General features: G+C 37.5%; 1 protein-coding gene across 2 annotated transcripts in view; it reads right to left on the bottom strand.

The window, feature by feature from the left end:
• MDN1 (midasin AAA ATPase 1) overlaps nucleotides 1-12779 on the bottom strand; it is a 98249-nt gene that overhangs the window by 71942 nt on the left and 13528 nt on the right. For both annotated transcript variants that reach the window (XM_066994537.1, XM_066994535.1), the window contains exons 7-19: nucleotides 12423-12554; nucleotides 10868-10971; nucleotides 10188-10302; nucleotides 9300-9493; nucleotides 8112-8193; nucleotides 6122-6217; nucleotides 5261-5373; nucleotides 4567-4715; nucleotides 4398-4458; nucleotides 3670-3881; nucleotides 2049-2152; nucleotides 1274-1418; nucleotides 436-532 (exon numbers count right to left, since the gene is read on the bottom strand). In XM_066994537.1, the coding sequence (XP_066850638.1) occupies nucleotides 436-532; nucleotides 1274-1418; nucleotides 2049-2152; nucleotides 3670-3881; nucleotides 4398-4458; nucleotides 4567-4715; nucleotides 5261-5373; nucleotides 6122-6217; nucleotides 8112-8193; nucleotides 9300-9493; nucleotides 10188-10302; nucleotides 10868-10971; nucleotides 12423-12554 (1604 nt within the window). The remainder of the gene's footprint in view (nucleotides 1-435; nucleotides 533-1273; nucleotides 1419-2048; nucleotides 2153-3669; nucleotides 3882-4397; nucleotides 4459-4566; nucleotides 4716-5260; nucleotides 5374-6121; nucleotides 6218-8111; nucleotides 8194-9299; nucleotides 9494-10187; nucleotides 10303-10867; nucleotides 10972-12422; nucleotides 12555-12779) is intronic.

Here is a 12779-nt window from a genome sequence, read left to right as displayed (position 1 = left end):
CGAGGCTTAATACATAGTTTTCTGCAAGGATCATCAGCATTTACAAGTTTCCAAGTGTAAGGCTGCTGAAGAGACATAAAGCACTTGCATTTATTATCTCCAGTAGGCATATAAACTGCTGCAGAAGCACTCCCAGGCACTGACGTTTTAATTGTAAAAAAAAAAAAAAGATCATTCACCTGTCCCTGGTGACAACACTCTACACTACTGCTAGACCCTTTGTTCATGTTCAGCAACTTTACATACTTATTTTCCTGATCCTATTCCATAAAAAAACCTTCACCATGATGTGGAATTCACCTGCCACAGGAAGCCAGAGTTCAGACTTATCCTGAGGCTTCAAATAAGGCATTCTTTGCTGGTTCAATTCATAAGGCTAGTTAAAGTCACGGTCTTTTTCAGAGTTTAAGTATTTTACCTTTTTTTTTCTCCTACCTGTTTCTTATTCCTGGAGGAAGATTTCTCTTTCCAACATCCGTAGCTGGATTCATGCATGCAAACAAGCGAAAATCAGGGTGACGTACAAGAGGCTCTAAAGGAAAACAGGAATGCAACAAAGGATTAGTTAAACACAGGATATTTATTACATTAAATTAAGTAAATTTCTTCTAAACCAGTTTTCTATTACTGCATTACTATGTTTTCTTAAAATGCCAGGGTGATAAGTCTTCAGAGAGTAACACCATAGGATTTCGTAGAAGTATTCCTGCATCTTTACAACAGGCATAGCAAGTGGAACCTTTACTTTGATTTGTGCATAGCACGATGTTTTTACAACACTGAATATTTCATAAATTGTATAACCCCTAAAATGAGGAACCCCTTTTGTGTCTTTCAGAACAATGGTAGCACTTCTGTTGGCCAGAAAGAAAGGACAGCCTCAGGAGCTCATAGAACATTTGTCTCTAGTTGCAGCTCTAGAAAATGCTATTTAGCAGTTGCATTTTTCACCTTTGGATCTGTACTGGGCCTGGCTGTGATGGAGTTATCTTTCTTCATAGCTGTCCCCATGGTGCTGCGTTTTGGATTTGGGGCTAAAACACTTAATAGCACACTGATGTTTTGCCTGTTGCTGAATTGTGCTTGCACGGCCTTATGTTCCCCCCCCCACGCCCCCATTTCATCAAGTGGCCTGGGGATGAGCAAAGCTGAGAAGTGACACAGCTGGGGCAGCTGTCCCAAATGGGCCAACGGCATAAAAAACATCATGTTCAGCAATATGAACTGGAACAGAGGAAGAAGGAATGATGATTTTTGAATATAGAAATAGTACCTGTGTCTCCTCTGTCTAATAACACCAGTGACCCAGATGATCCTTCCAATAAACCACTCAGACACTCTAAAGTCTCTGCTGCAGCCAAGTTAATCTCGTCCAATAAAATCCACTCTCCTTTTTTTACTGCTTGTGCCAGAGTACCCTAAAAAGAAGATCTATTTGTTAATCATATCACTAGCAGTAATATCTCATCTAAAGCATCAGCATATTGGAAATACTTGTATTGCAGTCTATGGGTTGATTAGATGAATGGCAGTCTCAGATTTTTTTTTTTACAGCAATAACAGTTTTTCTGCTCTCCCTCAATGACAGCAATTACTTTGTAAGTCATAAAAGCCAGACAGTTACCATACTTATCAACTACCATTGAGATCTGCACATTTATAACAGAATTAACCTTTCTGGTTTGTGCAATGTTGCCTGTCAGTGATATCCATCGCTGTGGTGCATAAGCTTCACTGACAACACTCTAAGAATAAGATAGTTCATCTAAAGAATCTCAATGTCAAAAGCAGTTTTGCATTTCTCAGTGAGCTACTTGATAAATTAAAACTATACTTAGGTCAAAGGTTCCCCAACCATTTATATAGTCATTTTCAGAAAGAGGGCTGGTCATTTATATAAAATTTGAGAGCATATATTCAGACTAACAGGATGACAAGGAACAGCCATGCACAAAACATTATAGTTTTATTTGTATAATACTGATTTCAACGTCTTATAAATGTTCCTCCTCATTCTTCCCAGCATCAAAACGCAAAACTCTAAATACCTCTACAAATGCAAAGAGAAGAGCATTTTCTGTCATTCTCATCTGTTGATGAGCATGATTCAGTTTAAGACCAAATGCCTCCCACTTCTCCTTCAGTGGTGAACCTGTAACCAAAACAAAATTTGAGTTTGCACCAACAGAACAACAGCACACAAACGCTTAAAAACAGTATTTTATAGAATCATAATATCATTTACGTTGGAAAAGACCTTCAAGTCCAACCACCAACCTGACCTACCAAGTCCCATCGCTAAACCATATCCCTTAGTGCCACATCCACATGTCTATCAAGCTGTTTCATGCACAAATACAAAGCTAAGCTTGGGTGAGTACCAAAAACATTCAAGTACTACAGAAGACATCTCATGAATTTAAATATATATATATTTTTTTATACATCAACTTTTTTTTTTTTTTAGCCGAACACTGTTGACATATAATTTGTTATTCATTGTAAAGCGTCCTAGCTTAGAATAAATATTTATGCTGGCAATTCACTTGAATTGGTATGACTGTTACCACTCTAATTCCCAAGGACAGACAGAGACATCTCAAAAAAATAAAAGCAAATTTACAAGCCTTACAACGGAACAGATTAACAACGACCAGTATCAATAAAAATACTGCTGCTTATCAGTTATAGAATTGTTTACTGTTGTACTTATTTCAGTTACTCGCTTAAAGTCACAGCTTGATGCATATGCAGCATCATGACTTAAACTGCCAGCTTTCCAAGTCACGGTAGATTTCAGCTTTTCTGTATTTTAGGATTGTCGATAATTGCAATAAGTACTCTTTAATGCCTCATCTCTTTTGACGTTTGTGCGTATTTGTTTTTATATCTGCATATTCAGAGGAATCAATTAAAAGAAAGGGGAGGAAGAGGTTCATAATTAAGTTTACTTGGCCCATACTACACAAAAGCTACAACTTCATTTGTTTAGCAGGTCTAGGACCAGAAGCCACTCCATGAAAGGCACAGTATCAGTACTTCATCTGTCCCAAGTAGGTAGAGAAGTATAAAACAAGAAAAACTGTTACCCAGAGACAAAAGACAGCAAATTACAGCAAAGCACTGGTCAAGTCAGCATCACCAACACTGAAACCAAGTCACCAGCAAGCTCTTATCAAGCTTTTAAAGTCATTATTACCCTAAGCGAATTATTACTTTGTGGGTTTCTTTTGTTTTGTTTTGCTTAGCTTTCAAAATAGGTGATATTTGCTGAGACCTAATGAGATTCCAGGTCTGAAAGAAAGTATGAATGATTCATACGCAAGACTGACACAAACAACTAGGACTGTTCACCAACACTGCAAACAAGTAACACAGCGAGTGGAGATGGGATGTCAAGGGCATCATGGGTCAGACAAGCCAAACTTAACTCTGTCAGACATAGCAAACAAACAGCAGTGATCGGTTAGAAAAAAAGTTCTAACAGTTCATTCTAACAGTATTTTCAATGCCTTGCTGTAGACCAAGGCTGCATTTTTCAAAACGAGAAGAAATGATATGCAATAAAGGGGGGTGAATGAAAAACGGAAAAGACAACTGATGAACAAAAATTCACCACTACTTGTCTACTCTCTGCATTGGTTCATCTGTGTTCATCTGAATTCTCACCAGATGCATTTTCTTTTGTTTCCTTATTAACTGCAGATTTATGAATATGTTGCATTAGTTTTAGCAGATCATGCCAACGTTTCTGTCTGTAGCAGGTCTGAATGTGTCCCAGGAATGTTTGATTTTTCTTTCTAGAAAACGTTTGATAGAAGAGTTCTTCAAACGACTCTCGCAGAGGTAGCCAGATCAGCTTGTTATCCACAGGCTTATAACTGAAGAGAAGCAAAAGAGTAATTACTTGTTTGTCATTGTCATGGAGGAACGGGAACTAACATTTGTGTACTAACAAAAGCATTTTGAAATGGAAACAGTATCGTGCATTAAGGAACCCAGGTTTCCAAAGGTTTTTTGCACATATTTAAACTACTAAGTCCAGACTGCCCCGGTCAGTGAAGTAGTTTTGCTACTACTCACTAATATGTCTAGTGAATATTACATTGGAATTACACTGAACCGCTTAGCCATTTTTAAAGCAACATTGGGTTCTGCTTTTAAATCTCTTCATCACATACATTCAATACATTCATACGTTTCAGTGAAACTGCATGTGTTCTTCAGCAAGGAGAGCAAGACTTCTGCATGTAAAGGTAAGACATTACACTACTATGAAAGAAGGTCTGCATCTAAAAACAATTCTTTGACAACACAACAATGCTTTCAACTAGTAACTTTTTCTTATACTGCCAATTTGTTACACAAAACAGACCGAACAGCAGTCAATGACTTACCCTCCTAGCAGATCAGCAGTGTCACTTTGTTGGTTCATGTTGATAACCCTCAGGTGGTGTCCTTGAAAAAGAAATAGAAAGCACATTAACTTGTTTCTGCGTTTTGTGCTGCTGTTGTTGCCTTTTTTTTCATCATCTTTGTACAAGTTAGTCTTCACATTTCATTTACCTGTAATATGAGCGAGGTACTGAACAGTTGAAGTTTTGCCAGTTCCTGTTTCACCAACCAAGAGCACAGGCTCTCCTTTGACAACGCAAACTGCAAGCTGCTCAATCAATACTGCTGACGGCCGTGTGGCAGCAAAGGTTTGCTTTGTTCTGACAAAATAAAGGAAGCTATTAAAAGCCAAGATTTATCCAAGAGCTCGTTTCAATTTTACCCTTATTGTTTTTTAGAGAAGTAGTTGAATTGAGGATTTGTTTTTATTATCACTACTTTTTATTAAAAATAAAGTTTTGAAAAATACTACTTCTGAAACACCCTTGTAAGTATTATATAAGGCACTTACTTTCCTCAACATACAACCTAAAAATTCAGGATTCTCAAAGAAGTTCCTGGCCAGTGGAATTACTGCCACATACTACAAAGACAGTCAAAATCTTATTACAACATCTGCGGATCCAAACTGCTTTGAAGAACTCTAGGACAAAAGAACCTGAAAATCCCTATGCTTTGGCTGCCAGAAGAACTATGATGCAGACAGCTTTAAAGACACACAATGTAAAACTCAGATCACAAGAGAAAGAACTCAATCACATTTGAGTTGAGATGATTTGATTTACATTTTTTAATTGTGTTACTCAGTCTATTCTATTTCAACACAAAATGTTTCAATTCAAATGAAAACCAAAAGATATTCTACCTTTTTACAGTAAGAGCCAGGGTTTGTTTCTTCATGAGGTGCACTCTTCCCACAGAAACTTCTTCGTCCCTTAATAAAATTTCTGGTTTATACAGCTCACAAAAGAACTCTACCTGTGAAGAAAGCATCAACATTACCAATACCAATGTTGCCTGCAACATCACACTGAGAACGCCCTTGGCAGAGGAGAATGCATTTCTGTAATGAAATAATGGAAAGAAGTCAAACAGGAGTTTCAGGGATCCATCTGTCCCCTCAGCTGAAAAGTTTTTCCGTCTTGAAGTAACAATGCAGGACATTTTCTTCATAATCAAACTTTTACGGTCAGAAATAGCTGACAAAGTAACCATTCAGCTCAACTCAGCTGTTTGTATCACACAATATTAGTATATAGATGAGCTCTACAGCTTTGGAATTGATGATTACAGAACATGTTTGACATGTTTGTTTCTGGACTCCTCATTTAAGTGATTAAATAACAACTGGGGTGGGGAAACCACACAGGGTGGGAGGGGAAGACAACACTTTTTACACTTTTACTACTCTGTGAATCTAGCAGTGTCATGTGCTTAGGTAACTGCAGAGTTTCAGCTGTGTCATGCTTCTTTTGCACGAAGCCATTTGAAACGTGCTCTGAAATAAGCTCACTGCAACTTTCAGAGAAAATAAAACAGCTGAAAATAAAACAATAAAAAGTACACTTCAGGATTGCAGAGAAAGAACAAAAGTGTGTGAAGGGTAGAGAGACGGGCATATTTTTTAAGAAAATATTAGAACACAGTACATATAAATGAACCACAAGAAAAAATCAACTTATGTAATATTACCAATAAACATCAGGTTAATTATGTCTTAACATACCTTTTTCTTGGAAATATTTAGTTTACTTCCAATAACTTTTGCCATTTTCTGTCTGCTTCCTTGGTTGGACAGCATAGCCGTGAAACAGTCCAATGCCTGTCAAGGGGAAAACAAAACAACTTATAAAACTTGTACTGAATATGATATTATTTGAGAAGCACCATCTTTATTTTTATGAGGCTGAACCCAATCCAACATAGGTAAATACAATTATTTCATCGTTGTTGGATCAAGTCAAGCAATGAAGTTCAAAAGAGATGAAATAGGAAGTTCTGAACTCTGTAATGTAGTGGGTTTATAATGAACCCACAGTATCAAAAGTAAAAGCTTTTCATAGCCAGTCACAGAAGCTATTTTCAGATGACTGGAGCAAAATGAAGGAAGTGATGTTCCAAGATTTCACAACCTTAAAAATGGCCTGACTGACGCACACCTAAAAAAAAAAAAAAATCAAAACCTGGAACATAAGTTCCCGTATAAGAAGTAGGAAAGATGTCCCATATTTCAACAAAAAGGGAGTACCTTAAAATTACCCTGCAAATTTAAGTATCTAATTCTGCTGAGGGATTCAGATACTGTTTCACAAAGGACACAAGACTAAGGAGAACAGAGCGGACAGCTATCACTAGGATATAGCTTTGACTGAAACATAATCAGCCAAGAAGCTCCACCACTGAGCTGTGCTAATGTCACAAAACACGGCACACCAGCCAGTACTAACCCGAGAGGGAGGAAGTGAAGGGATTAAGCCCTCTTAGTATTCAGTAAATTCAGACACATACCATTTAAGACACCTAACGCACACACACACTGTATGGATGCATGTATTATGAAGTAAGTGCATACCAAGGATTCAGCATTAGCAGTATCATCAAATAAACATGGCTCCAATGCTGTGAATAGACTCAGATACTGACTCTCTATGCCTGTGGACATCACTAAGTGATGCGCTCCACACTATCTCCATTACCTAAGGGATATTCAGCAGCAGCGTACTAGTGCCTCATTACAGAATAGTGAAGGTGTTTCAAGTTTGTTTTTTTTTAGTTTCCTACTATTCGAGCTTGCTAGTGATAAGTAACAAATTACCGTAATCTCCCTATGCTGAGTCTGTTTTGCCCATGAGTGATCTCCCTGTCCTTAGCTCAACCCTTGAGCCCTTTTCACCATATTTTCTCCCCCCTTCCCTTTGAGGATGTAGAGTGAAAGAGCAGTTGTGGTGGAGTTCAGCTGCCCACCTGAGTAAAAACCACCACCCTGAGACAGAGCTAATTTTCTCCGCAGGGGCTCACACAATGCTGTGTTCTGGATTTTTGATGAAAGTACTGGTGATAACAGACCAGTATTTTTAGTTGTTGCAGAACAGTGCTCACATAGAGCCAAGAACTTCACGCCAGCAAAGAGGCTGGGCACGCACAAGAAAGAAGCTGGGAGGGAACGGCCAGGACAGCTGACCTTTCTAATTTTGAAAGCACTTCTGATAAATACTTTTTACTTTTCCCTCTTTCTGAGATATCCACAGCAAGGTTTTATAGTAAATATAGCTTCTGAGTAACAAGTAGCAAACACCAAGCACATCTAATACTTTAAAGACTCAACTAAACCTAGGGCCTTTTCCTTGTTGCATACAAAATGTGCAATGCAAGTGAATGAAATGAATGATAAGCATGTCTGTCAAATTGTATTAATTTCACAAATTTTTACTCTTCCCCAATCACATGCAACCCCAGCCCACATCAGTCGAAACTGTGTTGCAGCATACTTTTTGTATGCAAGTAGTAAGTCTAGATTGGCTTTCAGCACACTGCAAACAGCTTTCCTACTAAGGAAAGAGACTAATAAATACAACAAACATTCCAACTACAGTCCAGCTGCTTTAGATAAAACTAAATATAAAATCCTATCTCACACTCCCAAATAGTGTATGTTAACATATGTGACACAATAACAGAGTTCAGGTAAGCAATTTCCAAATCAAGTCTTACTGCACCTCCTGAAAAATATTCACTGCTGTGGTTGACGAAGAACTGTCGAAGTTGTAAGCAATTCTGCTGCACCAATTCAATAAATCTCTAAAAATAAAAACAAATAGATTTGGTACAATCAAGCCAAATTGTACAGCATCTTCTCTCATGTTCAGCTTAGTTCATTATGTCATCTTTTGGTAATTACACACCTAGTTGTTATTTACGTTGCACATGGAAAGCCACATACAAGAAGGATGCTGTATTTAAAAGAATAGAGAATACATACAGACCCACAGGGTTGCTTTCTGATAGGTTGCTTGGAAATTTGCAATACATATTCCATTAAACCATTATGGATAAGTAATTATGAAATTGAAAACATGAAAACCAGCATGCTTTTCATCCAGGAACGTACAAAGAACTATTTTACAGGATACCAATTCCTCCTCAACAAGGTCTTTGGAAAGGTGAGAAAAGGAAACATATAATTCTGTGAAAATAGCAACTCTTTTAAAGTAAGCGGCATTCCTATGCTTCACAGAAATGAGGTACTACACATAGCTAGTGCTTGCTGACATTCACAAAGCACTACTGCTTATAATAAGCCCACACGAGCAGAACTGACATGCGGTATGAGAAGTGAAGAAGAAGTAATTCAATACCAATCTGCATTTCATCACAAAAATTCTGAAATTAATAGTACTTCACAGGGTCTGGGTATTTTGAGGCATCTCTAAGTTAGAATGCTACAAGTGAATGTCTAATATGAAGTTGTCTAGATGAGCAACTATATACAACTGCTGAAAAGCTATCTATACTAGTATTGTGAAAACATTATACGGTATATTTCAGTCAGTAATTCTTTTAACCAGAACAGATATTTTGTGTTAAAATAAATTGAAAAGCAATCCACATCTTCATTCCAACTTATTTCTCAGCACTGCATCTGAAACGCATACTTTTTCGTCAAAAAAAAAAAAGTGCAGAAGTACAGAAAATATGCCCTAAATAATTCACATTGAGTTTTAAGATGTATTAAATATGATTTTAAAATTAAAAATGGAAACCTCCAATTTTTATTAAATTCCAGCTTAATTATTCAAACTTTTAACAATATTTTGAAAAAAAGAGGAAAATGAAAAAGACAATCTCCTGCTCTATACAGCTAACTGACAAAACTTCTTCCTAATAAACATATAAGAAAAGACAACCTTAGAGATAGTTCTCGTCCTTCCAGATTTGGTTTCTTATTTTCTGATCTTGATTCTGATGCATCTTCTGACGCACGGCTGGAGCCAGAAGCACTGTTTTCTGATGCCTGATACTTGTCACCCGTAAGGTGAATGAAAATGTCTAGCAAGTGATCAGTTACATGAGCAAGGTTGGGGTATTTGCTCTGAAGAACCTGAAAATGGGGGAGGAAAAAAAATCTTCATCACTGGAATGAAACCATCAGCCTCCCAAACTTCAGCAGAAACAGACACTCAAGCTAGCAAGCTGCACAAAACCAGCCTCTTGTAGTCTCTCTTCTGAAGCAAATAAAAGTCATTGAGACTTGTATGATGCTGATATGGATACCAAAGGAGAGTTTTCCCAACCCAACTTTACTCCAATTCATTTAATACTTTTGCACGAATACAAACAGGAAGAACAAAAAGCAAATTCAACCCTAAAGTAAACTCAAATCTAAAATCAATCTAAACCCAAATCATGATGATGCAACTTTAACTACAGAAGTTCTTGCCTCCTATCCCTCTTTGTAAGGACTTCTTAGAGCACTCAGGTTGCCTATATACCATGCTAAGACACATACAAGGCTAATTTTTCTTCTATAATTTCCTTTCAGCTCAACTTTCTGCTAAAGCTTGCTGACCAAAATCAGCTTTTCACAGGTACAGGCCAGAAACCAGTACTGATACTATCTTGCCAAACTGATTTTTAAGATTAGCCAGAACATTTATTTTCAAGATCTGAAGTGATAAGGGTGTACTGCTGAACTTGGGGAGAAAAATAAGGACCAAATTTATTACTGGAAACCATCTACTACCCTTAACTAAAACAATTATTCACATACCACAATAGAGCAAGACATACCATACCTCCTTGAGTTCTACTTTGCTCATGTTATCCAGATGTATTTTGGTCCAATACTTGTCCAAAAGAGAGGCATGGCTGCTTTGCTGTCTGTACCAACCTCCACCACAACTGAATACTCTAAATTAAAGTAACACAAAGGAACATACATATTGTTATCTTACTGAAGAATTCAGTACTTTCAGACACCCTACCTTGCTTTTCTCTGCTCTCCAGATCATTTGTTCTTTTATCACTGTGTTTTCCCCCCTCTAGTGCAAAATCTCCTTAGAGATACTTGCAGAAAGATGACTGACAATAAGTTAAGCCTATCAGAAACACCATGCAGAAATCAAGACACCTTGTGCATATTGATCGTAAACCTTCTTCACACAGCAACTGCTAAGAGTGGTATTTTGTTTTGGTAGGGGCTGGTTTAGTAGGTGTGCCCCCCGCCCCGAGCTTCATACTTTTAACCTCATTGAAGTAACTTTTCAAAGACTGGATCCACCCAGTAGTAACATAAAGTTAGTAATATAAAGTTGCTTTAAAATGGAAAAGGTCCCTTTCATAGCATCCATAGCTTCTACTACTTGTTAATTGGAAATTGCTAGAATATTCATGACCAAGTACTTTGCACTTACTGCCTTTGACTTAAAAATCAAACGATCTGTGCTATTAAGCTCATTTAATTTTATATGCCTACCTCCTGGTTGCAAAAAACTGGAATCCTGGTGCTACTTTTAAGCAATCACCACGGCCAGGAATTAGCAACTCCTTTTTTTCCAAAAGAGGAATCAGCACAGAGATCTGGAGAATAAAAAAAAAAAAAAAAAAAAAAAAAAGAAAACTCTGTGTGTGTGTATGTGAAACAAACATCTTACCCATCCACACTCACGATGCTAGAGCACACCCCACTGAGAATCACATTTTCATCAACTGCTGTTCCTGCAGACTACATTTTCAAGTAAAACTAACAGGAATCACAGACTCACAGTTAATTTTACTTAGCAATGAAAGTCACAGGTACGTTTCCCTCTTTTCTCCTACATTCAGATTTAGTAAGAGAATGGAAATGAGTCTTTACACTTTACATCCAATCTAACACCGTTGTGTTTGAGCTGTCAAACAAATTACCAGACACTTTGTTCTCAGAAGAGCTGGAAGGTTTGTTTTCTTTCTACCCAAACAAAGATAATACCCTCTTAGAAGACTTCATTCAAAAACATTATCATTGTTCACTATATAGCCTGCTACACCCTAGTAGAATTAGGTATGGATTTAAAGAATCTATCCTTCCACGCAGAAGGACGGTAATAATGGTGGAATGAGAAAAGGGAGGGAGGTCTACAACATTCCCTTGGCACAGAGGAAGGGAAGCATGGAGACTTTGATATGGAGAAAGAATACAGGATGCCTGCAGGGGAGACCTGAAGGAAAAGTGAGATGAATGCAGGATACTACTAGGGGCATGCTTATGATGAGTGCAACGAACTGAGTCCACAGAAGCAAACAACTGCACAACCCTCTGGCAATGAAAAACTGTCCAGTACACACAAGCAACATTTCTTGGCTTTCTTGTAAACTCCCTATACTTTGGAAGAGTGGAATCCCATAAACAAACTGTCAGGTTTGTCAGTCACATAAAGGATGCTTTACAAAACAGATACGAAAGAAAACTCTTTGCAAAATGTCCAGCAGGCCTGGTGTCTCTATGACATCATTCTTGGTGGAGATGTTCTTTCAGCAGCCATCACTTCAAAGGGGAATAGTGACAGTCCAACAAGTACTAGTTCTGGAGCTCAATACAGGAAATCAGCTAAAATCTATATAACGACTTAATAGAACAACACAATCCAAGTCGGAAAAAAAAATATTTTCTAAAATGACAAAAAAATCATTAGAAGACCTTATTATCAACATTGGTCTAATACAGTGACTAATATTCTGCAGTGTCTGTGGCCACATTCATTTTCAAATATTGAAACGTGATTTAAAAGACACATAGCTCATTATCAGAATCACTTTAAATACCCATACTGAAGGCTTGCATCAGGGCCAATGTCGTGACTGCTCTAAAACGATGACAAAAACAAATACAGTCTAACAGTGTCTGAACAAAGCCTGGTTAAATCTTTTTTAACTCCCTGTTACAAGTATTTTCAGCATGCTGCTGCAGAACGCATGGCGACTGGACTCCAAAAACTGCTAGTATAGTATGGGTCTTAAGACAAATACTTTACAGTGAAGAACCTACGTACCACATCCAGAGGAGCATAATCAATATCCTCCAGAAGTATCCAGTGACCTTTGGTAACAGCTTGTGTCAAGGTTCCAGGCTGCCATACAAACTCCCCTGGGACATCTGTACAACGATACATACCAAGCAGCGTCTATGACAGAAACAATCAGTAAATTAGAGACTTGTTCGTTACATGCTTTCGTAATTCAGAGTAAAAACCTTAAGAAAATGACCGAAGTTGGTATACAAATAACATTTACATAGCCTGCACATTATTAAACAGTTTATCTGATAATCCCAGTAATATGTGCCCAGCATTACACTTTTTTTTAAATAAGAAAAAGTTTCACCCCTCCATATATATGATAATCTAACT

This window comes from Anser cygnoides, chromosome 3 (genome assembly GCF_040182565.1).
Source record: "Anser cygnoides isolate HZ-2024a breed goose chromosome 3, Taihu_goose_T2T_genome, whole genome shotgun sequence".
Lineage (NCBI taxonomy): Eukaryota > Metazoa > Chordata > Aves > Anseriformes > Anatidae > Anser > Anser cygnoides.
This window is presented reverse-complemented; position numbering and strand designations above follow the sequence as displayed.